Genomic DNA, 26557 nt, shown 5'->3' on the forward strand with positions numbered 1-26557 from the left:
CCCACATTCACATCGTCTGCAGGGAGAGGATCAATGGCACGACCAGTTCTTTTCATTGATCTCACTAGGCTGCTGTTGTGCCTTGGTGAGGCAGACTGTCCGAGTTGCACCAGTCCACACAGCTGTATGACTGGGGACCCCCTGCAATGGACCAGCGTTCCATCCAAAGGGAGAGAGAGTCATGAGAGCACTCATCTGCTGAATACCCCAGACGCCACGATTAACGCCGTCCCAATATTCCACCAGGGCACGGATATGAAAATGACCTGCCTGTGTTAGAGCTGAACACAATGAGGACCAGAAAACCAGGCGATCAAGCCTGATGTGGCTCACTGGAGTGCGGCACAGTAGTTAGGGCTCAGAACGGCCCCCTGGAAGGTTGTACTGTAGGTTCAGATCTCAGATGCAATATAGCCAAGAGGAAGGTACTTCGCTCAGATTGCTTCAGTTGCCATACAAATGGGATCCAAATGTGAGTTGCTCGTCATCAAAGCCTTGGCCAGTTAAAATAACACACCTAATCAATCACATCACAGAACAACCGATCACCTGCCGGGGCGACTGAAAAGGACTCGCAGTCGAATCTGCCGAGCACACACGCGTGTAGACAGGGACAGGCGATTCTCAGTCTTTATTTGAATATATAAAAATAAGTAACTATGTACAGTGATAATAAATATTGAACATTTTGTACAGGCAAAATAAGTTACAATACAATGTACACCTGTAAAAAATAAGAAACCAATATCATCAACAAGAACAATAAAATAAAAGACAGAAACCAGTGAGAGGGGACAGGCATTGCTCTGAAGTCCAAGGTTAGAACAGCACTGTGTTTAGAGTCTGCTTACAGATACACATATACACACGTATATTATATGTACATAAAAAGTGATGTAAACACGCCATGCTATTAACAAGCTTGCTGTGAAGTGTTTCTGTGTGTATGCCTTTTGGTTTTGCAGGGACGGATTTAAACATTTACACAAGTTTCAATTAAAAGCCAGAAAAAGAAGTAAAACAAGCAGTTTTTTTTTTTGGTACAGTCCAGCCAGGAATGACCTGCGCCTCTACTCTCTCGCCCATCTCCGATAAATACTGGATCGCTGGGTCTCAGTCTTCCAGGTCTGGTTTCCCCCCACCTCAATCTCTGCCTCCTCTTTGGTCTGCTTTCCAGACGGGGGGGGGTCTCCCAAGTGGTCACTGTCCCATTCTTTATAGTTCCCCCTCAATGTCTCTCCCCTCCAGCAGGGGGCAGCAATGCCCTACAGCCCTCATCAGAGTCGAGCCCCTACAAAAAAACAACAGAGAGAGCGCCGTCTTTAGCAGGAGTCGGGGGTCGGCAGTTAATACAGGAGCCAAGGTCATGACGCAAGGACACATTCCAATTTCCCCGTGAAAGAGCGACGATTCCCAAGGCACAAAAAGCTGATCCGATTCAGGGTTTATGAGCTTGAATGATTGGTCACGCATGAGGAAGTTTTTAATTTTGCCTTCAACTCCGTATACGAAGGAAAGCAACAAGCAGGAGGAGAGGAGCTGAGAAGAAATGATGGCGTACCTCTGGGGTTAGGCTGACAGGCTGATCTGCAGTGCCTGTGGGGTTCCATCTTGGCTCTCCAAATGTCCACCACACAACGTCCTTTCCACGCCGCAGGAACTAGGAGTGCAGGTATCTGTCTGTCTCAGTGTCCGTTTCTCCCAGATCTCCTACAACACCTTGGCCGGTTCTCACGGGCGCGCGCAGCAGTGCGTCCACACGCACGTGCCTGCAGGTCCGCGTCCATCAGACCGGGGCGTCCACGTGGAGTCCACGTCTGCGTGTGGCCTGGTGCCGAGCAGGACAGCGAGGAAGCGAGAGACGGTGTGCTTGTGCGGGGAGGGCTGGTGGCAGTCATGTGACCCGCACAGGAATGGCCAGAGCAGATTGTAACAGATGTACAGTATATAAGCAAATATATATACCGCAACTGAAATAATACAGGCTGATGCACTGTGGCGGAGACAGTGTCCCTCAAAGCCCTTTTCACCCCTTCTACTGCCATGTCATTGTCCCACAAATATACACAATAGTACACTTGTCTGATTTTCATTATTAGCAATATTACAATATATTATTACAAAGTCCTTGAGACACAAAATTGGGAAAAAGACAAAAACGAGAATAAAAAGATCAACCATTCACTCGCTCTTTTAAAAGTCCAAGTCACGCCTTCATAAAAAAATCCCCCTCTCTCTCCTTGCTCTCCCGACCTCTCCCTCACTTCCACTCCTGTGCACACATGTCATCTAGCAGCCAGAGACCAGAGGCAGTGATTGTCTTCTTCGAGTTTCATCCTGCAGTGGATCCGGATTCCCCTCCGTCTGGACTGGAGACCAACAGGCCTCTGTGTGCCTCCATAAAATTCACAACACAGATGAGCCAGAAGCGATCCAAACCCCTCAATCCAAGGTCCTCCTGGAAATATCCCTACAGCTGGGCCCAGGTGGTCTGGAAATGATGGACCCAGTGAATTAAGAAAATAAGGAGAATGAGGTTCTGCTGGGTGAGACAGAATCTGAACTCTGAACTTTTTAGGAAGCCTGTCAGAGCTCTAGAAATCCGACATGGAGAGAGCTAGGGAGAGACAGAATGTCAGTGAGTGAGAGAGGGAGGAATCCTGAAGTAGGGAGGTAGTTGAGTTGGGTTAGAGTGTTTTTGATTTTTGATTTTTGTCTTAAAAGCGCAGTACCGGGCGCCGACCTGCAGGAGGTGCTGTGCCGTGCCATTACACGGAGGACTCCTCGGGGTTGGCGTCGGGCAGCACGCTCCTCTGCTGCAGGGTCCGCCGCAGCTCCTCCTTAAAGGGGCTGATGTATTCCGTGGCCCCGCCCCCGCCCCCTCCTCCGCCCCCGCCCCCGGACCCCAGGGCCCCGCCCCCCCTGTCCTCGCCGGCCGAGCCGAGGTTCAGGCGGATGTAGCCGTTGCTGCCCGAGCCGCGGATGTTGCCCAGGCTGAGCCGGCTGGGCGAATGGAGGGGCTGGCCTGGGATGGCGCTGGGGGAGCTGGAGCTCGCGCTGGAGCAGAGGGCGTGGCCGGGCACGATCTTCAGAGAGCCGTCCGAATAGTAGAAGTTGCCCGTCTCCCAGAATTTATCGTCCGGGTCTCCCGCCATCTTGCTGGGGATGAAGTTGGGGGGCTCCTTGGGGAGGGAGATGGGGTACACCAGCGTGCTCTCCAGGGGTTTCATCTCCGCGCTCTTCCCCAGGGTGAGCTTGAGCCGCCGCCGCAGATACAGGGCCACGCCTAGCAGGAACAGGCACGCGGCGCCCAGCGTGATCACCAGCACCCAGAACAGCCCCATCCCCCCGTCCGGGGCCCGCGCCTCCATGAACACGGGCGCGCTGGCCACCACGGCCACCTGGTAGCGCTCCGTCAGGAACTTCACCCCCTGCTCCTCCGAGAAGCAGACGTAGCGGCCGGCCTGGGCGGGCCCCACGCCCCTGATCACCAGCGCCCGCAGCGAGGGGTCGAAGCGCACGCCGAAGTCGTCCCCGCCGCCCATGACCAGCTCCCGGTCGTTAAACAGCCAGACAGCGTGGGCCACGTTGGAGACCAGCTGGCACGGCAGCACCAGGTCCGAGCCCACCACCACGGTGACGTTCCCGGTCCTGGAGTGCTCTGCAGGGAGAGAGAGGGAGATCAGGTGTGCAGGGGGTGCTGTCCAGCCAGCGTTGGCCATTTCTGAGCCTCTTCCAGCTGCATCCACATGCAGCACCTATAGTACTTATACAGTATATATACTGTGTGTCTTGTTTTATTGTTCTGTGTCAGTAAGCTCCAAAATATTCATATTTTCCAACAGGATTATTTTGCATCTGCTGCCCATAAATCAGGAGAGCCCTGATTTTGTTTTTTTAAGTCCAGAAAAGTGTTTTTAAAGTGAATGAAATGAACAATTTCAGATTATCTCATTCACACACCCAGGTTCCACATATGCTGGATCAGGAATTTGTGTTTAGCACATGGGGCTTTAAGATTTGCAGTGAAAAGCACAATGAAGTACGAGCCTGTTTTCAGGCTCAAATTTAGACTTGGCCGTCTGCTCGGAGCTGTCTTCTTGGTACAGAAATCATTTTCTTACCTGGGCTGGGGATGGGGCTGGAGTCAAACTTGGCTCTTCCTCGGATGAAGCTCTCCAACATGATGTCCTGCTTCAGGGAGGGCCTGTGGGGTGGAGCACAGACACCGTTACTGTATAGTCAAACCACAGGCAAGCTCACTGGATACACCTGGGCTTCAGGTGAACTCACAGTGCCTACCCAAGACCACAGGCAAGCCCAGTGGATACACCTGGGCTTCAGGTGAACTCACAGTGCCTACCCAAGACCACAGGCAAGCCCAGTGGATACACCTGGGCTTCAGGTGAACTCACAGTGCCTACCCAAGACCACAGGCAAGCCCAGTGGATACATCTGGGCTTCAGGTGAGTCTATCACTGGACAATAAGGACACAATCACCATATACAGTATATGTGGAACCTATTTCATTGTGTACATCTGGACCATTTGTAATCCTGCTCTGCACAAACGTATACTCAAGTCTTTAGTGACTATATATCTGGGTCACGAGCATTCTCACTGTACACAGGTGGACCACAGGGATGCTCACTCTACATATATGGACAGGTGTGTACAACAGGTAAATTCAATATGCAGACGTGGACCACAAGCTCTCTAACTGTGAACACTTGAGCCAGGGACAGACTCAATCAGCCTAGGTGCACTGGAGACTGCTGCAATAGAATTTACCAATAAATTACCGGGCAGCAGGTTAAGCATTGGTACAAAACAGGGACAGTGAGCAGTATTTACCCATGATGCTGGTCAGTGCGGACACAAGCGCGCTTCTCGTTGTCCCAGGCGCAGTAAGGATCCCGGGACAGCAGGCAATCGGGGAGGGAGCTGTAACGCCCACAGTTGGCCAAGGGCACCTGCACCACCTGGGAGCGAGAGCCCACGTACAGCGACTTCTACAGAGGGAGAGAAAGGGCAGGGGAGTTAATGCTGATGTCCCGTACAGTCAGCATACGTTTCACAATATTTACAGGTTATTAGTCAGTATACCTCTGTCTATGAGACAGAGAGCTTGCATTTTTCTGAATGTGATGGTCAGTATGCATTGGTCAGTAAGCCTCTCTGTGTGAGGCTCTCAGTGTGCATCCCTCTGAATGAGGTGGTCAGTATGAACTGGTCAGTACACCTCTGTCTATGAGACAGTCAGCTTGCATCTCTTTGAACGAGATGGTCAGTATGCATTGGTCAGTATGCCTCTCTCTGTGAGATGGACATTATGTACCTCTGCATGAGCTAAGCATGTGCTGGTTAGTTGTACCTCTGTGCGAGACGGTCAGGGTGTAGAGAACTGTGCAGCTTTCTGTGTAAGGCGGTCAGTGCGTATGCAGGTTGCAGTGGATAGGAAAAGTACCTCCTTGTGCGAAATGATCAGGCTTTCAACGGGCTGCGGAGTGTCAAAGAGCTGGACTTCCTCGATGATGTGGACATCTGATCCCAGGCTGACCGCCTTGTACAACCACCCCTCCGCTGAGAGAGAGACAGAGAGAGACTCAGGTCAGCCACCCAGACTGAAGCTCCAAATCTGGCACAGACAGCCTGGCTAATTGCCCTGCTTAAGCCTGAAACAGACTTAGTCTGTTACTCTGCGATCAATATCTAATCAAGCTCCCAATGAAGTGACCGAAGCTTGCAAAGCTCTGGTGTGAAAATTTGTTAAATCTGTTAAGTCTGTAATGGGGGGTCTGATCTCTCACTCTCCCGTTAATGAGTGAATAACTAACAAAGTTCTGAAACTCCAGCCGTCGGAGTTAGAGGGCACCTCTGTCTCACTGCAGTGCGCTCTGCAGTGGAGCCTGGGTCGGTCAGTACTGCTCCCGCCCACCCTCCCGCCTCTCTCGGCGTAGTGGCAGTACCGGTGCCGATGAAGAGCACGCTGTAGCGGCGCTGGTCCAGCGCGGCCACGCGGTCCACGGCCAGCTGGGTGAAGTTGACGCCCTTCTTGAGCAGCAGGGGGCGGGCCTGGGCACGCTCGTCCATCAGCGGGTGCCTCTTGGCGAAGTTGAGCGTGGCGTCGGGCAGCAGCAGGGAGCTGTTATAGCCGTTATCGCGGTGCCAGCGGGTGATGCACTGTCGCACAAACACACAAACAGGTCAGTCTCGGCCACGGACACAGCCGGTCATCCTCTCCAGCACAGCCCTGAGCTCCCCTTCCAGTCCCTTCATCGGACAGTGAAACTAAAAATCCTTCGCGCAAAAAAACCTTTATTTCACAAGAAACGTCCCACAAAGAAGTACGCGCTCATGCAAAGTCATGCAATCCCTATTACAACAGCTCTTAAAAGGGCTGATTGTCCTTTATCAAGCAGAGCAAGTGAATGCTCGGGCTGGATTTGCACGATAAGAGTCCCTCCAAACACTACCACTTGCTGTTGTCCATATCTTTTCCCTGTCCCGTCTCCGAAACTCCAGTCGTCCAGTTCTCTGCAGGAGCTCTAAAGAACAGGGATTTCCTCGGGCCCACAAGGCCTTTCAGTGCATTACTTTTTGATTTGGCATAGTTTTCTACCTGCTGCTCCTGAACAGCAGCAGAGTCATGAATGACATTGGAACTGGGCAGTCATGGTGTGAGTGTGTGCATCAGTGTGCACAGTCAGCTGTTCTTGCTCTTACTGGGGCTCATCAGCATGATTTAATTTCAACCAGCGCAACAGGCATAAGAATACATCTTAAAAAGGTGCATCTTTCAAGACTGACATTGCTCAAGGGCAACTGCTATGAGTTTGGGGAATTAAAATCATTTTTGTAAGACACGCACGTGTATATGTATAATGTGGCAAGGTAACAGGAGGCTACATGTTAAGATCTTGCCGCAACTACATTTCCCAGAAATCAGTGGAGGATGACCCGTCACATGACCAGATCAGAATTGGAAGATGGGTCAGGTAATGATATAAGATCCATGTTTGCTCGCTGAGAACTGGCTTGTGGTGTTTTCCACTACATTAAGTCCAGAACCCACGCCCCCCCCCGCCTCCTCACCGATCCAGGCCGAGGGGTGGGGACCTGGCCCGAATAGCGCCCCCACTTCTGGGCCGCCTCCCTGTACTCCTTGAAGGGCCCGTCAAAAACCTGCTGCACATCGCCGATCTGGTACTGACACACAGCGGACACGTCCACATCGCCCCTGGGCGCAGGAGAGAGAGAGGAGGGCGGGTTAGAGAGGGAGAGACGGACAGGGTGGAATCAGAGGGAGGAAGGGGATCGGAGAGAGAGGAGGAGGAGGAAGAGAGTGAGAACTGCAGACATCGCGTGTCTAACCCTCCTCTGACAGGAGGATAGAGGGCAGAAACCCCTTTCAGCAGGGATGAGGGAGTAAGAGAAAGGAGAGAGAGAAGGAGTTAAGGACAAACACACGGAGTGATCTGATCAGCAGAGGGGGAGGGGGAACTGACACAGAAGACAGAGAGGCAGAGGGACGATCACTCACCACTGCGCGTGGAAAATGGCGTAGAAGGCGGTGTTGCGCCAGTCAGCGGCGGTCAGAGTGTAGACAGCCCGCAACGTGTTGAAGGTCACGTGACGCTCAGGCAGCGAGCACACCAGTCGGGCCTTCTGGAATGACGTCCACTTCTTTTGGAGGGTCCGTGCCCCGCCCACATCGCCCTAATCAGATACACAAAGAAGATGTCAATCAGAGATGAGAGTGATTCTGATTGGACACATACACTAAAGGGAGGTGTCTTATTGGTCACACTCTCCATCAATCAGAGTGGCTACTGACAAGTGGGCAGAGACAGACCGTCAGTCCAGCCCCTGATTGGACAAGAACCCAGGCAGGGGCAGGCAGGTGGAGGAAAGGCAGCCTGCGATTGGCTGGCAGCATTACCTTGCAGACCCGGGCGACGCGGGAGACCGTGAGCTCGCTTTCACAGTCCAGTCCCACGGTACGCTCGCTGAAGAAGAAGTAGATTTTGTCGTCGTCCCCGATCTCACTGCCGCTGCTCTCTCGCACGAACGACGAGCCCACAAAGTCCGGTTCTGAGGGGGAGAGAGAGCACGGGGGTGAGGGGCTTGTTAAGCACCGTGTGGCCTGAGCTCCGGAGCCGAGGGAGAGTGGAGAGACCGTCTCACCGTTCAGCCAGGTGGGCAGGTACTCAGTCTTCATGGAGTAGTGCTGCCCCAGATTGCGCAGGATCACCGGCTCTGTGCCCAGGAAGTTGTTGAGGGTGGCGGAGTACAGCTCCTTATCTGAACAAAACACAGTCGGAGAGTGAGACCAGCCATCCGCTCTGTGCCAGAAATACAGCCAAGAAGAGAGAAATACAGGCAGGCAGAGACACAGATATACAGTGTCAGGGGGTCTCTCTCACTCACCTACAATCAGGCCGGTGTGGCCCTTGACAGGGTCGAATGGACACTTCCCCTTCCCATCCTCCAGGGCGGTGCTGTCGAGGGAGAAATGGGTCGAGTCCTAGGGAGGAACAAAGGACAGGTTCACAAGGGCCAGCTAACTGGCTAATTAAACCCACAATCGCACTCTGAGCCACTTCACCCCTATCGAAGCTGAAAGAGGCAACAGCTCGATGCTACATTCATCTTCATTTTAAAGGCCAGAACAACAGACAAGATCAGCGCATGGCCAGTAGATCGGGACCTGCAGGATTCGTGCACCCAGCTGTGCTACTGGATTATCCAACATCTAGGATCTGGTCAGACACCAGCACAGCAGTCTGAGACATCTCGGACCGAAGGACGCTGCAGAGCAATCGGTCCAGATTTCGAGATAGAGAAACGCACTGCATACAGGTGCAAGGTCTCACTCACAATATAGGTGCACTTGGGCTGGAAGGCATAGGTGCCACAGGTGTACATGTGAGTCCGGTTGTAGCTCTGCAGGAAACGGATGTAGTTAAAGCACTCCGTCTGAGAAAGAGAGAAGAGAGGTGTTAATGCATGAATAATTGTAATAACATACTGAAACTGAACCCGAGAGGGAGAGAAAGGTGTTTCATGCATTTGGGTAATACATCTGAAAGACCAGTGTATACTGGATGTATACAGGTACAACTGCAGGCAGTGTGCATGTGAGTGCACAAAAACAGTGAATTAATTGCAATGTTTGAATGCAGTGAAAAAAATATCCACAGGGGGGCTCTGTACCTGGTTGTTTTTGCCCTTCTGAGCACACTCCGTCTTTTTCAGAGGTGGAGCAGGCCACTTGATCTGGAAGGAGACACAGGCAGTGAGACAACCAGGAGGGCCAGCAGTAGGGCAACCAGACTCAGTGAAACACGCTGATAGTGAGACATACAGCCATACTGTCAATGAGACAGGCAGACCAACATTAATGGATCACTCACAGAGGGCTTGACCTCCCGGGTGATGTCACTCAAGTCCAGGGCAAACAGCGCCTCCCTTGCGCCCACGTACAGCAGCCCTGCTCCCTCCGCCAGCATCAAGGTGCTGTAGTTCCACACCCCATCTGCCCAGAAACGCCGCACGCCGCGCAGCCCTGAGACAGCAGGACAGCGAAAGAAAGAGGGAGAGGGATTAATGCCGAGCCAGAAAGCAGCAGTATGCTGATCTTCAGAGCTGAGCGCGCAGATAAACCGGTCCCCAGGGAAACGAAGCACAGCTGCCTCGTTCCCCACTGCCAGAGGTCCAAACCAGACACACACAAACCAAATCGGCACTCTTCACACACGCTGCTGAGAAACAACCTTTCCAGTTCTTTCAGACTGAGTTGCGGCTATGCACTCCAGTTTTCATACGAGAGAGAGGATGGGGCGACCGTCACTCTCCCCTGGCCAGCCTGGCACAATTTCTCCAGTGTGGGGCAGCAGTGCACAACAAGTGCTGGACAGGGAGGAAGGGGGCAGAGACAAAGAAGCACAACTAACAGCCCAGCTGCTCCGTTTGACCTTCCAGGAGAGAGGTCCTGCTCGTGCTGAAGGGAGAGACAGGAAGGGAGGCAGGAAGAGAGAGAGAGAGGAGGATGAGGAGCAGGGCGCAGAGAGAAAGAGGCGAGAGGGAGAGAGAGAGAGCGAGGGGGAGCTGTGTGCAGATGTTCAGGGAGCTGGTTCAGTGAGCGTGGTGCGATGCAGTGTTTACAGCACACCGTGTGGATTAGCACACACACAGCTGGGCCCCTGCTCCAGATCTGAGGAGGGTGGGAGGGGGTGAAACTGAGTGCAAAAACAGCAACAACACAACACGCTCCACAAAACAGTGGAGCTGAACGGGTTACCTGCTGTTCTTTTGACCCCCCTGACAGAAATATCAGCCCTTTGCATCAGGCTCTACGCACCACAAATATATATAAAACTGAGGTGTTAGTGACTCCACCATGTTATGCTCAGTGTTTTGCAACATTGTGTCAAGGCTGCTGGTTTTTGTATGCAGAGCTGTGCATGTAATTATCACACCTGACTTTGTGCAGGAGGACCCTTATATCAGTTTGCGGAGCGTAACTGTGGATGTCAGAGAGCCATCGCTGAACCTCACCTTCCACTGTCGGCTCTAGAACACATCAGCACCAGTGAACTCTTTCTGCAGCTTGGGGTCCCTCTCCTTCTATTTAAAGCTCAGTCTCAGGGAGTCTTACTATAAATACAGCCTAGGACTGGAACCAACACACACTGCACTGTGTAATTAAACTGCTATTTTAAGAAGATTTCTTTGAAGCTGAAACACACACAGGAGTACAAAGAGACAGACAGACAGCGACAAACACACACACTCAGCAGGGTTATGGATGGTGGTGCGAGGAGAGTCCAGCACAGGCAGATAGACTGAAACTGCCTTAAAAGGACAGGAAACAACCTCATCACAGCAGACTGAGAGAGAGGAGGGGAGAGAAAGAGCAGAGAAAAAGCAAGAAAGGAAACAGAAACATAGGAAGAAAGAATTTTAGAAAGATGAAGAGATGCAGATATGAAGAATGAAAAAAGAAATCGAAAAGAAAACCACCAGATGTGAACTGTCCAGCACAAGCTACGTTGTGGGTTGTGTGTGCAATGTGTGCGCAGTATGTCTTTACAGTGTGTATTTCCAGTACAACGTGTGCGCAGTGTGTTTTTCCAGTGTGTATTACCAGTGCAATGTGTGTGCGTGTACAGTGTGTATTTCCAGTGCAGTATGGGCACGTGCTATGTGCATTTACAGTGTGCACACGCTGTGTGTATTGCCAGTGCGGTGTGTGCACACGCTGTGTGTATTGCCAGTGCAGTGTACTTCCAGTGTAGTGTGTGGGCAGTGGGTATTGCCAGTGTAGTGTGTGCACATATATAACCATGTGTATTTCTAGTGCAGTGTGTGTGCAATGTGCATTAATAGTGTGTTTCTCCAGTGCAGTGTGTATCTCCAGTCCCGTGTGTATCTCCAGTGTTTCTCCAGTGCCGTGTGTATCTCCAGTGCCGTGTGTATCTCCAGTGTTTCTCCAGTGTCGTGTGTATCTCCAGTGTTTCTCCAGTGCAGTGTGTATCTCCAGTGCCGTGTGTATCTCCAGTGTTTCTCCAGTGTCGTGTGTATCTCCAGTGTTTCTCCAGTGCAGTGTGTATTTCCAGTGCCGTGTGTATCTCCAGTGTTTCTCCAGTGCCGTGTGTATCTCCAGTGCCGTGTGTATCTCCAGTGTTTCTCCAGTGCCGTGTGTGCACAGTGCCCTGCTCCATGCTGTACAACGGGTGCTGACTGCAGCAGTCTGAAGGGATTAACATTTCTCTATAGCGAGAGGGAGGTGGGGAGATGAGGGAAGCAATAATCATCCAATTCTGTACTCCCCCCAAAAAACACACACAAGTCTCTAATCACTAACCCCCGAGCAGCTTTGACTAATTTGGGGTCTACCGGAAAAACAGAAACACATTTAACAGCTTCCCTCCCTCCTTCCCCGTCTCTCCCTTGACCACCTACCCTAGACTCCCGCCCAAATCCCAGACCCCAGGGCCCCAGCGCAGCTCTGAACCCTGCGGTCATGGAGGAAGAGGGAGAGAGGGGGAATGGGAAAAGGCAAAGCCGAAGGGAATGAATGGAATTAAATTGTATTTTGCAAGAGAAGGAGATGGAAAAGTGGAACTGCAGAAAGAGAGAAACTGGGAATCTCTCCCAACTGTGCTGCCTGTACCCCCCAATTACAGTAATGATGGGTTAGCAGGGAGACACAGCTCGGATGGGCTGAGCAGCGAGAGAAAGTGGAGGCAAGCGGAGGGGGAGGCTGAAGGCAGGCTCTTTGTGCCGAAGTTTGTGTCGTGGGGGGTGGTGAGGGCAGACACACCCATGGCCACAAACACACAGCGACCGGCCAGCAGGACTAATAGGGGCTCCGTCTGCTCAAGGCCGGGGACGGGTTCGGACGAGCCACCTACGAGCTCAAGTAATGAATTAAAAGCACGGTGTTGGCACGAAACAATTATTTGCACTTCTGTAATGCTTCAGAGCTCACTGCACATTTAGAGGCAATGTGTCTTTCGTTCTGAACATTCTCCTGTTTTTTGGAAGTGTAAAAGAGCCTTTTGGGGTGGGAATGGATATGTAAAATGGAATAGGCCAAGGACAAGGCAGGCAGAGACCGGAGCAGCGAGAGTGTAGAGCTCTGTGACGAGTAAACGCCAATTAGCTGGGCAGGAGGATTAGAGCTGATTACACGTGCAGCTGAGAGAGGCTTACAGAGACATCAGACACTCCATCATCAAATCTGTACAGAGCTGCCGAGTAACTCAGCCTAGCTCGGCCATAACTCCCGCTGAACTCTGAACTCTTTGATCATCGGATCCGTGCAATACAGAAAGGAGACTCGGTCAAGCTCCGCTGTAACTCCCACTGAACTCTCTCATAATCATCTGCCCATCCATTTCCTAACTGCCTCTTCCAATGCAGGGTCGTGGGGGAGCCGGAGCCTATCCCAGGAAGCAACGGGGGTAAGACACGATACACCCTGGACGCGACCCGGCCAGGCCATCGCAGGGCACACAGACAGAAACTTGATAAACTTGCACACACTCACACCAGGGCCAAATTTCCCAGTAGCCAATTAAGCCCTACCGGCATGTTTTTGGACTGTGGGAGGAAACCAGAGGCCCTGCAGGAAGACCAAGTGAACACAGCAAGAGTATACTGTACATACTCCACACAGATAACACCTCGGTACCAGAACTGAACCCAGGGCCCACTGCACCACTGTGCTGCCTCCCACAATCATTGAACACTGAACTAAATCCAAGTGACTTTTTAACAACTGTATTTCACTTAGAACCACGCCCTTGCATATTCTTTCAAGTGTTAAACGCCTCTCTATCTCTTCCTCTTGTACAAAAGGCTTCTGGTTGGCCATTCTGAGCAATCCCAGTTTTACTGTTTCCTCCCTGGCCCCTGCTCAGTCTCGCTCAATCAGTTTTAAAGACTCCGCTCCCCCATCAACAGCAATTAAAGTTATTTAAACTTGCAATAAAGGCTCTTGAGCGTTTATGCAGTTCTACACCAGCAAATTAAATATGGAGTCTATGTGTGTGTGGGAGAGATTTTTTCCAGGGCAATATTGACTTCCTGTGCGCGTCGATCGGATTTTCCATTCGGCCTCTCCTCCTCTCACCCATCAGGGAGAGAGAACGAGGGCAGGAAGAGAGAATTCAGAGGAAGAAGGGGGTGACGGAGGAGAAGACAGGAGTGGGACAGGGGGGAGAAAAGAACTGCCAGGCTCCAGGGCTTGGCAGGATGTGTGCCCTGTGTCTGGGCAGGATGGCCTTTGCCAGTCTTAAAGAGACAGCTGGTCTTCCATGCTCAAGCTCTCCATGGTTCTGCTTTTCGAAACTGGCACAGCACAAACAGCTCTAGGAACACGGCCCGGCAGCTTTAGTAAACTTCGTGCTAGAGCAGCTGCTTCACCACCGCACACAGAGGAGAGGGGCAGAGGACAGGACAGAGAAAAGGGAAAGAACAAAAGACCAACTCAGGGAAAGAGAGGAAAGGGGAGAAAGGGACAGAGGAAGGTAGCTGAGAGGGAACAGGAGAACACCTCGACTTTATCCCGTTTGGAAACTCACCGCTGTGCTTGACCGTCTTGCGAGGGACGGGGTCCCAGTCCAGGCATGTGACCTCTCCCCAGCCAATCAGAACCCACGTCAAGAGCACACCGACTCCTCCCATGCCTCTGGCCCTGCCTCCTGCCCCCGCCTCTCGCTTCTGCCTGAACGCTCTGATTGGACGATACTCTTGAGCACCAGGGAAAGCTGATCCTGGGACTGGGGGCCTTGACGGGGCTGGTCTGATGTGAGGCCTGCACAAAAAGAAAATAATAATAACCAGTCAGGACATTGAAACCGCATGACAAAGCATTATATTGGTTAGCCTCTAACAGAAAAACATATAGCTGAAAACCGAAGATCAGGCACTGTATCTGAAAAGCACTTATTGGTGGAATTACTACGTATCGAACTACACATTCTCTGAACTCTCATTCAGCTGAGCAAGAGATTCCAGTGAATCGGCTCACCGAATCTCACTGACATTGTACTGTCCTATACTGAGCCCTGTGGCCCAGCATCACTCGAGTTCGAGCCTGGGTCACTAGCCAACTGGGAATGAGATTTCCCAAGCAGCGGCAGGAATTTTGCAGAGTGCTGTAGGGGCTTTCGATTAAAATACAAAATCATTCTGCCACAAGACGAAAAGGAAGTAACCAATGGTCAACAGCTCTTTTCATTCCAATGATTCAAAAAAAACAAATTAATATCAGGCGACTGCTGGCTCATTTCTGACCCTCGCGCGATGCTCCAGTGAGCCAGGAGCGAACTCACAGGTACTGCCCCAGTGCTGACTGTCATTGCCCAGTCCTGCTATTGGCTGGTGAAGTACTGTACACAGCAGTGAGCAGGATGGTGTCCCCACAGAAGAGTGTAAGGTGGGAAACGTACACAGAAACGCTATTACCTACCACAAATCTATAGGCTGGACGCTCTAAACTTAAACATTTTTCATAATACATATTAGTCCTGTTATTCTTACAGAGGCCCGATAAAAAAAACACTGAACATTTTAGCAATACTCAAATACTTCATTATTCAATATTCTCATCCCTTGTATCTGGTGTTTGTTTTGGGGGCTGCGCTGAACAAGTACCCCCCCTGCTTGTGACCCCTCACTCCTTGACCATTAGACCGTGTCACTGAGCCGTTGTGCAGTAAAACAACAAAACAACATCCAGTTCTCTGCTCTTCAGATACTCGTGGGAGAGATGGCTACGGACATCTGTGAATTGTTCAAAACTGAGTTTCCAAAAGTGGGCAGACAGATCATAATAAGACATATAAACAAACTGGGGCTCCAGGAGCGTTCTCTTAATGAGCTAGCTGTGACAGGAAATCTGTAATACATCCCTGGACATGAAATGTCCAGTATGTTTGTCAGATCCTGGGTGCCGAGTTTAGCAGCCTTCAGTAATATTATGTTAATACTGTACACATTGTCCTCTCCTTGTCCTGATCTGTGAGCTCATCTGCTACCCATGAGGCCTTGCAAGTTCATTTGTTAGCACCCGCCCAACTTTATTTCCATTTTATTGGCTAAACACAGCAGGCACAGCCAATTAACAGCACTGTCAATGGGCACAAAGCCTTGGACAATCCGGTACAGCTACAGACAGTACAATGTTTGGGACGTAATGGAGAACTCAGAGGATTGTGCAATTACAGAGCACACGCATGGAAATATGGATTTGGGTAACAGAGGCTGACAAAACCCTTCATCTCTCCAACCACGAAGAAAGAGCTCATACAGCATAGCATTAAAACACTTAAGATGTTCGTTTTCGCTGGCCGACATTTATTTTCTTATAGGAAAAATGGGGAAAGTCTGAAGCAACACGCAGTTCTGCTTTAATAGCTAGGTTAGAACAACTGCAGTAAGTGCAGACAGTCTTATGGTGAGTTCATAGCAAGCTCATGTTTTTCTTAATAATTGCTTTGGTGTCCCAGTCTTGAAAGCCAGAGGTGGCAAAATAGGAATCTGAGGGAAAAAATAATGATACTTTCTTTCAGTGCGTGTGTGCGTGTGTGCGTGTGTGGGGGGGGCGGATCTCAGTACCAGCAGCCCAGATCAAGGGCAGCACGTGAGCACAGAGGAGGTAAGGACAGAGAGATTCAGAGAGGAGGAGTAGGGCTCGGGCGCCAAGCCAGCCCGCATTCTCCACAACCATCGCTCAGGGCATCACCTATCGCCTTTCTCCTTAATTGCGGCTAATTAGGGGATAATTAGGCTGCAGCATCGCCGATGTGCGCTGCGATATTGGCGCCCTTCCTGGCTGGGAGACATGCGGGGGCGACAGATTCGGGAAGGTGTTAATGAAATTAACACTGCCAGCCTGCGGGCCCTGAAGGATTAGAGATCCGGCACAGCACAGCGCCAGCTCCTCCAGCCACCCCCAGGCGGATCGGAAAAGCCCGGAGGCCGACGCAGGACCCAGCAGCAGGGAGGACAGCTGTTACTGCTCTTAGGCTTCAGACCCGAACCTTCTTTGTCCAGTGCTGATGTGATCCGTGAAGTGCTGTAGCATGTGCTGTGATGCAAGGTGCAGTGCAGTGCGTAACGCAATGTAAGACGCAAGCAGAAAAAAAAAAACGTTAAGCATTATGCAGCCCATTGAACTTTTGAAACTCAGGGCACGCTTTCAACACGCGTTCATTAATTTCCTTTCCTTCGGTGTCCAAAACCAGATGAAAGCACAGAGCTTGGCGTTCTTCATGTCATCTCACTGTTCATTGTGGTCGCTCTGTGCCTATTCTGAGATGGACTAACTGACCATTTGCTCTCTGAGGTTTCCCTGCAAAGCACCATGGGAGTTTTGGCACCAGCAAAATGGCATAAGAGCAAAAGGACTTGTACTGCAAGGAAACAGATTAAGACACCAATTGCACAGCAAATTGAGCCGTTACGGGTTTTACAAGGCGCCTATCCAGCCAACAAAGCCTGACGCTTTATTTTCAGCACCGCTGCACAGAGGGCCTCTGCTTACCCCTCACTTTTTCTCGGCTTCAGAAGAGCCTGAGGATCGAGAACGGCTGATTCTGGCACAGTACTGACTGTCGGGGGAGTAACGCACTTTCTCTACAACAGTCCTCGTGTCCACAGCTGGAGGACCAGAGGGGGAGAAGGGAGGGGTGGGACTGTGCCAGAGACGGTCACCCTCTGTGGACACGCTCTCTCATCGCCCCCATTCCTTATCAGATCATTTCCATGTGAATTGTCAGGAAGACTGACCCATCCCCTTACCTGACTGGAATCAGATGTGTCCATTATAAGACCAGTTATCTACTTGGTCCATTTAAATTCTATTAAAAAATTTGATCTCAAAGAGTTACGTTTCCTATCGTGGGCTTAACAGATCAGTTTTCTACGCGTACCAAGGAGATCAGACCTTCAGATCACTGGTTTTCCGTCAGTTCTGCTGGCCTCCAATTCATACGCATTCCCTCAATCTCTAATGTGACCCCCTTCTCTTCATTATTCTGATTGAGGTTTTTACCCCAAAAGACCTCCAGATCCAACCCACAATCAATCAATCAATCAATCAATAAAAGCACAATCAACTGAAACATGAAGCAGCAGCACAGTAATGAGGGCACAGCATACCTGCGCGGAACGAATTCTACAACAGAAGCACAGCCCTTAGCTCCTTGGTCATGTCCTGTAATATCTGCGGCCCATGAATTCACTCCCCTATTGAACGGCTGTACAATAAGTCGGATTTAAGATCCCTGCGCTGTAATTATTCTCTTGCCTGATGTCTTTATCGAGCACAGTGTGCAGGAGCAGAGTGTGACACAAATCTTCTGATGTCGAAGACAGGACCCCTAAAAGAGCTCCGTGTTAATCCCTGGAAGATTACTCCCCCGAAGGGCGAGACCCCCTAGCGCACTAATCCCTTATTAAGACCCTTCCAGTTTAATACCTGCCGAGGGGCAGCACTGGGGCTGAGCTCCAGACTCGGGAACGCTAACGTGGGAAGAATTCCGGGGCAAGGAAGTCCACGGAGGTGACGACTTTCCACCAGGACCGTGACAAAGGGGTGGGACCGCTCCCGTCTCCTGTTCTCCTGTTCTCCCGAGGGCGGGGGCCGGGAGCGACTGTTTGTCACGCGTGAGGATCCAGCGCCAGGGCCCGGGATTAGGGAATCGTATCCACTGCAGAGCCGGCACCCATTTACACCATAAAGGGCAGGAAGGAAGAGAGGGACAGGGAGGCTAACTATACCCTTCCTGCTCTGAAAAAGGAATAAGAATAATAAAAAAGGCCTGCTGGGTTACTCTACGAGTTTCCCTCCCCCTTCTGAGCCTTCCCCTACAGCCACGAGCAACAGGAACGACTCAGTACATACATCACAGCTCCTGAAGCAGGCAGAAGAGCACAAGTTCCTGTCTGACAGCCTTTCCCCAGGCTGGGCGCACAGCGAACTTTTCACTCTGCACCACGAGTGTCCGGTCCTGCTCCTGGAGTGGGCTTGTAATCCCGGCTCTGAATCCGCTCATTACTGGCTCCACTGGACCAGCGGATCAGCTTCTCCCTGGGCTGCTGCTGGGGAGAGAGACGCCCCCCCTCCCCCCAGGACCAGGACTGGACACCCCCACTGTCAACGCCGCTCCCCCGGATGCCAGTACTGTCCCTAACCAGGTAGTGCAGATTAGCAAAGAAACAAAACAACAGTCAGGAGGATTAATGTGCATTTGCATTTAAAGGGGCCCTATTGAAATTGCGAAGTGGTGATGGGGAGCAGCCAGCATGATGAATGGTTGTTTTTCCTTCCTGTGCGTCATTCACTGGAGAGAGCAAAGAATTCCGCTGGAATCACCTGGATCCCGCTGACCGGACCGGCCCGCCCCACCTCTCCGGGCCCAGCCGACAGCGGGGAGGCACGGTGAATCAGCCCCACTCGGCCCTTCTGCCCCCCTCTCCCCACATCCGGCCTGTAATCCAGCTCCCTGCTCTGGATGTGTGAAAGCTGCAGTCCCTCTTCCTCTCCCTCCCTCCCTTCCTTCCCATTCCCCCTCCCCCCCCCCCCCGCTGGTGCCGGTCAGTAAACTGATCTGATTCTCATTCTAATCGGCAGCCATTATTCTACCACGGCACCCCCCCCCCCACACCGCGCTCTCATAAACACCGCAGGCCGAACCCAGTGATGCCACCCCGGCGCCAGCGATACAATACCAAGCACCAAACGGAGCAGGCTCCAACATAGCAGCACAGCAGGAGTGGGTAGGCACAGCCTGGCTTGGTCAACGCTTTGTCATGCAGGGCCTGACAGAGACGCTCATGCACAATGCTCATATTTTACTAAGGGGGCACAGAACTACTGTATAAAAACACGGAGAATGTCACAATTTATAGGCTGCTCTTTTTAATAAGACACTGTAACAATATATTTTGAAATCCTTTATATTTTCCTGTTTTCCTCAGAAACTCAGAGCATTACAGCTCTCTGTGGATTTCGCCGCGATTAATTCTCACAGATTAAGTGGGTCTGGCGTTTCCAGGCTAGAGTGCCTTCAGAGACGTCAAATATCTGCCTCTTTCTCTCCCTCTGCAGATCTTTCTCTTCTCCTCTCTTTCTGTTGGATCTCTCTCATTTTGCAAATCCTTTGTCGTTTCCCCATAATTTGTCGGGTGCCATCTGTTTCTCCCCCATTTCTCTCTCCGCCCCTCTGTGGGCCAGCCGAGAGAGAGGGATCAGGGATCAGTCTGTGCTTTAAGACAGAGCTGGGGGAGTCCGGCGCACATCCCCTCTCGGATGAAGGTCAGGCCGCCTGGGCGACCAGGGAGGGGGCAGGGAGGAGGGGTGAGGGGGCGGCGTCTGTTTTCAATCAATTTAATATCCTTCACATCTGACCGAGAGCGCACACGCCCCGATCACGCTCACACAACACACACACACACACACACACACACACACCCCGATCACGCTCACACAAACACACACCGATCACACACACACACGCCCCGATCTCACACACACATGCCCCGATCTCACACACACACACACACCGATCACACACACACACACACACACACACACAGCGGAATTAAAGACCGGAGAGAACAATGACAATAAAATTAAATGCGCTGTGATATAAAAACAACTCTTAGAGATCGAATGCTCTTTGAATGGCAACCAGCCCTGGACATGACAGAGACCGCGAGCAGCTGTGCATCCGTACAGCACGTCGTCCAGATGTGCATCTCCGCGCTGGCCCCCCTCCAGCAGGCCGGAGCCCCAGGACACACGGGCACGCCAAGACCCCACGCTGCCGGATCCAGCGCATCAGGCCGGCCCTGATGCTCCCGACAGCTCTGCCCTTCACGGCTGTGTCTGCCTCTCTGCACAGGCAGGAACGGTGAGCCCTCACTCCCGCCACTGGAGAGGGCCAGAAGGAAGATCGAGGAAAGCGAACCAGGCGTTCACTGGTTCAGTGAAAAGATAGCGCGGCTCTGGAGGCAGTCCAGAGAGGAGCAAGCAGATACAGTACGTTCCAGGACTTCAATGAATGTCCTCCACTCACAGGGACTGAACCTCAGACAGGAAGGACCAGGAGGGGACTCGGTCCAAGTATTCACGGTCCTCAAAGGCATCGGCAAAGACATCCCTGAGGACTTCTGCACAACGAGCAGTCCACCAGGAACCAGAGGAAACACGTGCAGGAGAGCCTTGGATTAATTAGCTCCTTACTACCACACGGGCCAGATGGGCCATTTTCGTTTGGGGCTGTTCTTGCGAGGGGGGTGAAAAGCCCCTGTGGCTCTCCGGGACCTGGGGCGAGGAACACGGTCTTTGAACTGCCGAGTCCGAGGCCCGTGGAAGGAAGGGGCAGAGGGGAGCAGCGAGCGAGACCCCCCCTCTTTCCTGTCACTGTATACGTGAGGCCTTGCTCAGCACGCGCACTGACTGCTCTGCAGGAGTAGTCAGTGGAAATCTGAGTAAACGAATATGATGAACTGCCCTCATCGCTCCCCTGCCCTCTGACCCTCAGACATCCTGCACACTCTACACAGCTGCTCCCTACCCTCACTCCCTACCCCTGTGAGTCTGCACTGCCCCTACCCCCGGGACTCCTCACCCCCCCTACCCCTGGGACTTGGCACTTCCGAGGGCACAAGTGGAAACTAGAAAATGGAAGTGCAGTTAAAACCGAGAACCAGGCACCACTTCTTTACACAAAGGGTGGTGGGTGTCTGGAACACGTTACCCAGCTGTGCCATTGAGGACGATACGCGAGTGTCTTTCAAAAAACGGCTGGATCCTAAATGGGCTGGAGAGGTTGCAGAACAGAGGAGGCTTTCTTGCGCTCTTTTGTCCAAAAAGAAATTTCTAAGCACCTACAAATCACAAAATACCTAACCGCGTGCGCACGAGCACAGCTGCATACACAGTGCACGCAGCTCACACGTACGCACACGCGCGGCCTGTCACACTCTCTCGCACACCTGCCTCCGCTGCTCTGAGCTGAGCTCCCGGCGGACAGGCCAGGAGCCGCCTGGCTCTCCTGAACAAACAGCCCCGTCTCGCCCCCCACCAGTCTCCGAGCGCTTAGCAATTCATCCAGGCAGCGCACGGAACAAAAGTACCCTTCGTGATGGATTGCCGCAGAGCCGGCAGTGACAAACGCAGAGCCGTGTTCAGGTCAATACGGGTTGACTCACCCGGCTTGTTATTGATACAGCAATAAATTAGTAATCGGCCGTGCAGAGGGAGCACTTGCTCAGACCAGATGACTGTGCATCAACAGCTGCTGCCGCTGCTGAGTCACTCATGCCCTCAGGATTGGCGCGCCAGCTGGAGGACGAGGGCCTGCAGGCCGGCGTTGGCAGAACCGAGGAGCCCCTGCAGGAGCCAGTATGCTCGCCCGCCGGCCCGCGCCACATGAGCGCCACCCCACGGTCAGGAGCTGCAGGAGGCCGCGGCCTGGAAATCCCCTGCACTCGCTCTCTTCCACAGCGGGCCTCAGGAGTCACACGCGGGCTCGGTCACGCCAACCACGCGCGGGGAGAGGGAGTGTGGGAATGTCAGGCAGGGGATGGACCGCGGCCCACGCCAGCACAAACAGACGCAGCACTGCCGGGCGTCCCAGAGGGGGGGAGGTCACATCCAGGATCTCCAAGCCAACAGCTTCCCACGGTGCGGATCAGGGCCTGTTCCCGCTCTTATTATTACTGGATCGGAATCTCCTGGGAAAGAGCGTCACAGGCCTCTGCACCAAATCGGGCAAGATTCGTCAAGAGCCAACACAGAGGCACCCCAGCACCATGACGCTCAAACAGCTACGCACAAACTCTGCGTGTAGGAGGATATTCTGTTTTTGGCACAAATTTCATGCTGTATACAATAGCGAATCCCAAGGGCACAAGAGACTTATCGCTCCGCATATACCCCCTGGAAAAAGACAAGCCAAAATAAAAACATTTTAAAACTAAACATCCACTGATTACAAGCTCATTCCCAAGAATAAAGTCAGCACCCAGCCCCTTTCCAACCTCTCTCCCCTCATCTCCCTCTCTCTCCTGTTCCCATTCCCTGAACATCCCTCTTCCTTTTTCCCCGTTTTTCTCTGGGACCAGTCTGGCCAGACTGAGCCATCCTACCACGCCAGGACACCACAGGAGCAGGACAGGACATCTGCTCCTCTCGCTTAGAGCCTCATCAGAAGAGCCTAAGGCTCGTCACAGCGTACGACAGGCTGCAATTGAGAGGAGGCCATGTGACTTATCAATAGCCTAACGATCCACAAAATCCATCTGCCCAAGACTTACTAGAAGAGGCTTCAGGTCCAGACTCCCACAATCCCCTGGGTAGAGACGCTCCTGACTCCGAACCTCACGTTCTGCCTGTGTCCCTGGGTGCCCATGTTGCTGCTGCTCTTTGAAGAAATCCCCTACGGTCCCCTCTAGGAGTTTGGAAGGCCTGAACCAAGCCCCCACACGTGATATTCCCTGATCTGTGCGCTTGCAGAATAAAGAGACCCTGCTCTCTCTGTTCAAGTACTGCAATCACTTCAGACCCTGAATTTGTTCGATTGCTCTGCTCCGTCCTGCCTCTAGAGTAGCAAAGCTATTCTGACACAGTTAGCAAAGAGGAACACAAGATTCCAAGAGAAGGCCAGCTAGTGCACTGCACACAGCCACAGTTTCCCTTGATATCACTTCCACACGCTCCCCATTACAGCCACGGGTTTTGTTGGCTCTGGGTAGCGTGTGTCAGTACCAGCCTGGGAGCCCAGGGCTGTAGCGCACTGCAGGTGATGTCATGTGTTTGTGGAGCTCCGCAGTCCCAGGAGCCGGTCAATTACCATCTCTGTGATCTCATCCTGCTCAAGACTGCAGCTACACCGTCTCAGAAAGGTGCCGCTTCACGGGTCTCTGAGTCCTGCGAAAACACTGACACGTGGCAAAACCGCTCAGGGTCAGGGTGGATTTCTGCTCTAAAGGATGCACAATTCCTTTACCTACCCTTCAATCTAAAACCACTTTAACATACTGCAGTAGAATGGAATAATCATACCCTGGCATCCTGTAGATGCATTGATGTAAAGATCAGGTGAACTGTGGCATTGACTACTGACTTATCAGAATTGTTGCCACCAGGTTCAGGGTGACAGAGCGAGACAGTGGCAGATCCTCCTGCAATCAAGCCCTTCGCCTTCGCCCCTGTGCCACGCTGCCTCCTCTGCAGACATGCGCAGAGTGCAGGCGCCCTGTGCCAGTTTCAGGCTGGGAGCATGGCAGACTGGCACCTCTGCCACAGCCCTGAGGGACATGCTGTGCCGGTAGCCCAGACTGGAGGGAGCCAGGGAGCATTACGACATCGCGGGGCCCAGCCACGACTCTGGGAGCTAGCGTTCCCGACGAGCCATCCTCACCAGCAGGGGAGTTGGCGCCCTGGGACCTGGATGAAGTCAGTGCTAATAATAACGACGCCTGGCGACAAACATGGAGCGAGAGGAGGAGGAGGAAGAGGAGGCAGCACTGGCGCATCCTCTGGATGGCACGGGTTGGAGACACTGGGAGCGCAGATCGAACCCACAGCACCCTGAGGCTCTCAGATCTCACCCGCCACGATCGCAGGTGAGTCTCCATCAGATTGATTCTGCAGCCCGGCGGGAGGGCACAGGGCAGAGCATGGGCACGCTGAACCAAGTCGCACAGCGCTGCGCTGTACTCCGCTGGTCAGGACCTGCTGCAGTGCTGTCTAGCAGAGACCCCTGACTGAACCACCGTCTCAGTGATTCCTCCAGCCTCCCGAGCCACACAGCCCTAACACCTGAGCTCCCACCCAAACCCTGGCTCAAGGCCCTGGAGCATCTGGAGAGGCCCAAGGGAGCGACATCACCTTCGCACACGCACACGCACACGCACACGCACACGCACACGCACACGCACACGCACACGCACACGCACACTACCCTGCGAGATACCAGTGACAATCTCCATTAACTCGCGCTCCGACACACTGACTACCCTCTGCTGTGCTGCAGTGGACCAGACTGTGCTGAGCTGTTCGGTCTCGTTACCCCTCAGTGCTGGACACCTCTGCCACAGAGCACCGCGTCCCCGAAACAGCAGCTCGCTGGACACCGACTTGGAAAACTCTGCCCTGTGGTCATGAATCTCTGAGCAGCCCTGTGCCCTCCTGTGAAATCTCCAGCATGCCCAGGGGGTGCCGAGGGGGGCCCCTTCCAATATATCAAGTGCTCTGTGGTCCTCTGGGATGAAGAGCGCTATATTAAAGCGAGGAATTATTAGTATTGCTGCCCCCACCCCTTCAGGCACTATGAGGTCAATCCGAAGGGCCCACTGGAGTCGACCTCACTTATTCATTTCTGCAGTCGGCAGGACTTTAATATTCGAGACAGGCTTCCCGGCTGCCTGCAGAGGGAAGGCTTGGAAATGCTTTTTTTACCACTCCGATCCACCCAGACTCTTCTACCCAGATCTTTATTAGAATTCCATTTGGAAACAGGGAAGGCAGATCTCAGACGGTCTGTCAAGCACATCATTCGCTCACTGGGAAGCAAACTCCGCTCTGCTCAGTCTGCACTGTCACGGAAAGCCCGGGTTCGAATGCAGCACGCAGGGAGCGCGGGGTTGGGCGTCCCCTGTGTGGCTCTCCGCATCAGCAAACCCGCTGCTTGGTTTTATTTTTGATTTCTTTTAAAACCTTTGTCAATATGCCCTCTGGCACGCAGCACGATCCAGGACAGTGCTGGACCGTTACAGGCGGTGCCCGACCACTGCAGAGCCTGCCAGCGCAGACTACTGCATGTCTCCCCAGTGTACCAACTGGAGAGCATGGGCCAGTCCAGTATGGTCAGTCCAGCAAGACTGAGCCAGTCCAATCCATTAAGACAGGATCATATCACTGCATTCCAATCCTCTTTGGCAAAGTAAAGACCTTGTCTGTCCTAGCCAGTCTGGACAAATTGTGTGGCAAACACTTACAGTCCAATCCAGAAAATATAAAGACTGTGGCCGGTACAGTCTTTTATCCGGTCCAGTAAAAAGAGTCAGTACCAGTCTATCTGGCAAAATATTGACCACGCCTGTCCAACCCAGTCTAGTAAAATAAAGACTCTACCAGTCCAACCCAATCCAGTCAAATAAAGACAGTCCCAATCCATCGTAGCAAACATACTCAAATACATAATGCAGGTCAGTTCCATGCTAGGGAAACAAAATATAGTGTCATTCCAGTACAGAGAAGTCGGTAAAATACAGCGCCAGATCAATAGAACCTGGTTCTGGAGAATAAGGATAGTATCACCAGCCCAGTACAATTCTAGTCCAAACTAGAAGCACCCAGTCCAGTAAGCGCGGTCCATTTGAGGTGCTGACGAGGCCATTCTGAGCTGAGCAAACACGCACTGCTCCTACACTAAGGAAGTATCAATGTCATTTAATAGAAGGGCTTTTTCAAAAAAAGACGTTCACCCAACCAATTGAATTCCTGGCAAGCAAATCACATGACCCCACCAAGCTCGAACAGAGCCCCACAGGCACTGGACGGATGTGAAAGAAAGAGAATTCATTCAGGGAGAGACATCCAGAGAGGTGAGAACCTGCAGGCAGACAAATGGCAACAAGCCCCTCCCAGCTGGGAGCCCCAGTGCCATCTGATGTCAGGTTCTCCCAGCATTCCAGGATCCGCTCACTGACTTTCTGCTGCAGGAGCGGGGTTAAAGCTCCACAAGGAAACGACAGGCGCCGTTTCCCAGAAAGCAGAAACACCTCACCACTGGCTGTGGTTTCTAGTGAAAAGAAGAAAGGAGAGAGAGAGAGAGTTCCGATTTGTTTGTCCTTCCGCTGCTATTTTTAAAAAAATGTTTCCTTTTTAAAGGCTAGAACACAAGAAAGGGCTCCTACATAAACTGTTCCATATGGGCCAAAAGGAGCCAGAGGGGGAGGGCAGAGAACAACAGGAAGGGTACAGAGGGAAAGAGCAGGAGAGGCAGGGAGGGGGCAGATGGAGTA

The 26557-nt window shown here is 52.4% G+C and overlaps 1 protein-coding gene across 2 annotated transcripts in view; it reads right to left on the bottom strand.

Annotated features, from left to right (window-relative positions):
• Positions 1 to 615: 615 nt before the first annotated feature.
• Positions 616 to 26557, bottom strand: part of sema4c (sema domain, immunoglobulin domain (Ig), transmembrane domain (TM) and short cytoplasmic domain, (semaphorin) 4C) — a 32530-nt gene continuing 6588 nt past the window's right edge. Inside the window, exons 1-16 of one of the 2 annotated variants that reach the window (XM_088929297.1) lie at positions 23380 to 23452; positions 14095 to 14327; positions 9418 to 9569; positions 9218 to 9280; positions 8882 to 8980; positions 8432 to 8528; positions 8189 to 8305; positions 7944 to 8095; positions 7545 to 7720; positions 7097 to 7241; positions 5971 to 6184; positions 5469 to 5584; positions 4856 to 5013; positions 4125 to 4207; positions 1562 to 3661; positions 616 to 1291 (exon numbers count right to left, since the gene is read on the bottom strand). In XM_088929297.1, coding sequence (XP_088785423.1) covers positions 2769 to 3661; positions 4125 to 4207; positions 4856 to 5013; positions 5469 to 5584; positions 5971 to 6184; positions 7097 to 7241; positions 7545 to 7720; positions 7944 to 8095; positions 8189 to 8305; positions 8432 to 8528; positions 8882 to 8980; positions 9218 to 9280; positions 9418 to 9569; positions 14095 to 14327; positions 23380 to 23396 — 2715 coding nt within the window. In that variant the 5' untranslated portion in view covers positions 23397 to 23452 and the 3' untranslated portion in view covers positions 616 to 1291; positions 1562 to 2768. Of the gene's footprint in view, positions 1292 to 1561; positions 3662 to 4124; positions 4208 to 4855; positions 5014 to 5468; positions 5585 to 5970; positions 6185 to 7096; positions 7242 to 7544; positions 7721 to 7943; positions 8096 to 8188; positions 8306 to 8431; positions 8529 to 8881; positions 8981 to 9217; positions 9281 to 9417; positions 9570 to 14094; positions 14328 to 23379; positions 23453 to 26557 lie in introns of those variants that run through there. The other variant, XM_088929306.1, reaches the window with a different exon arrangement.

Source organism: Atractosteus spatula, chromosome 2, assembly GCF_055471065.1.
Source record: "Atractosteus spatula isolate fAtrSpa1 chromosome 2, fAtrSpa1.hap1, whole genome shotgun sequence".
NCBI classification, from domain to species: domain Eukaryota; kingdom Metazoa; phylum Chordata; class Actinopteri; order Semionotiformes; family Lepisosteidae; genus Atractosteus; species Atractosteus spatula.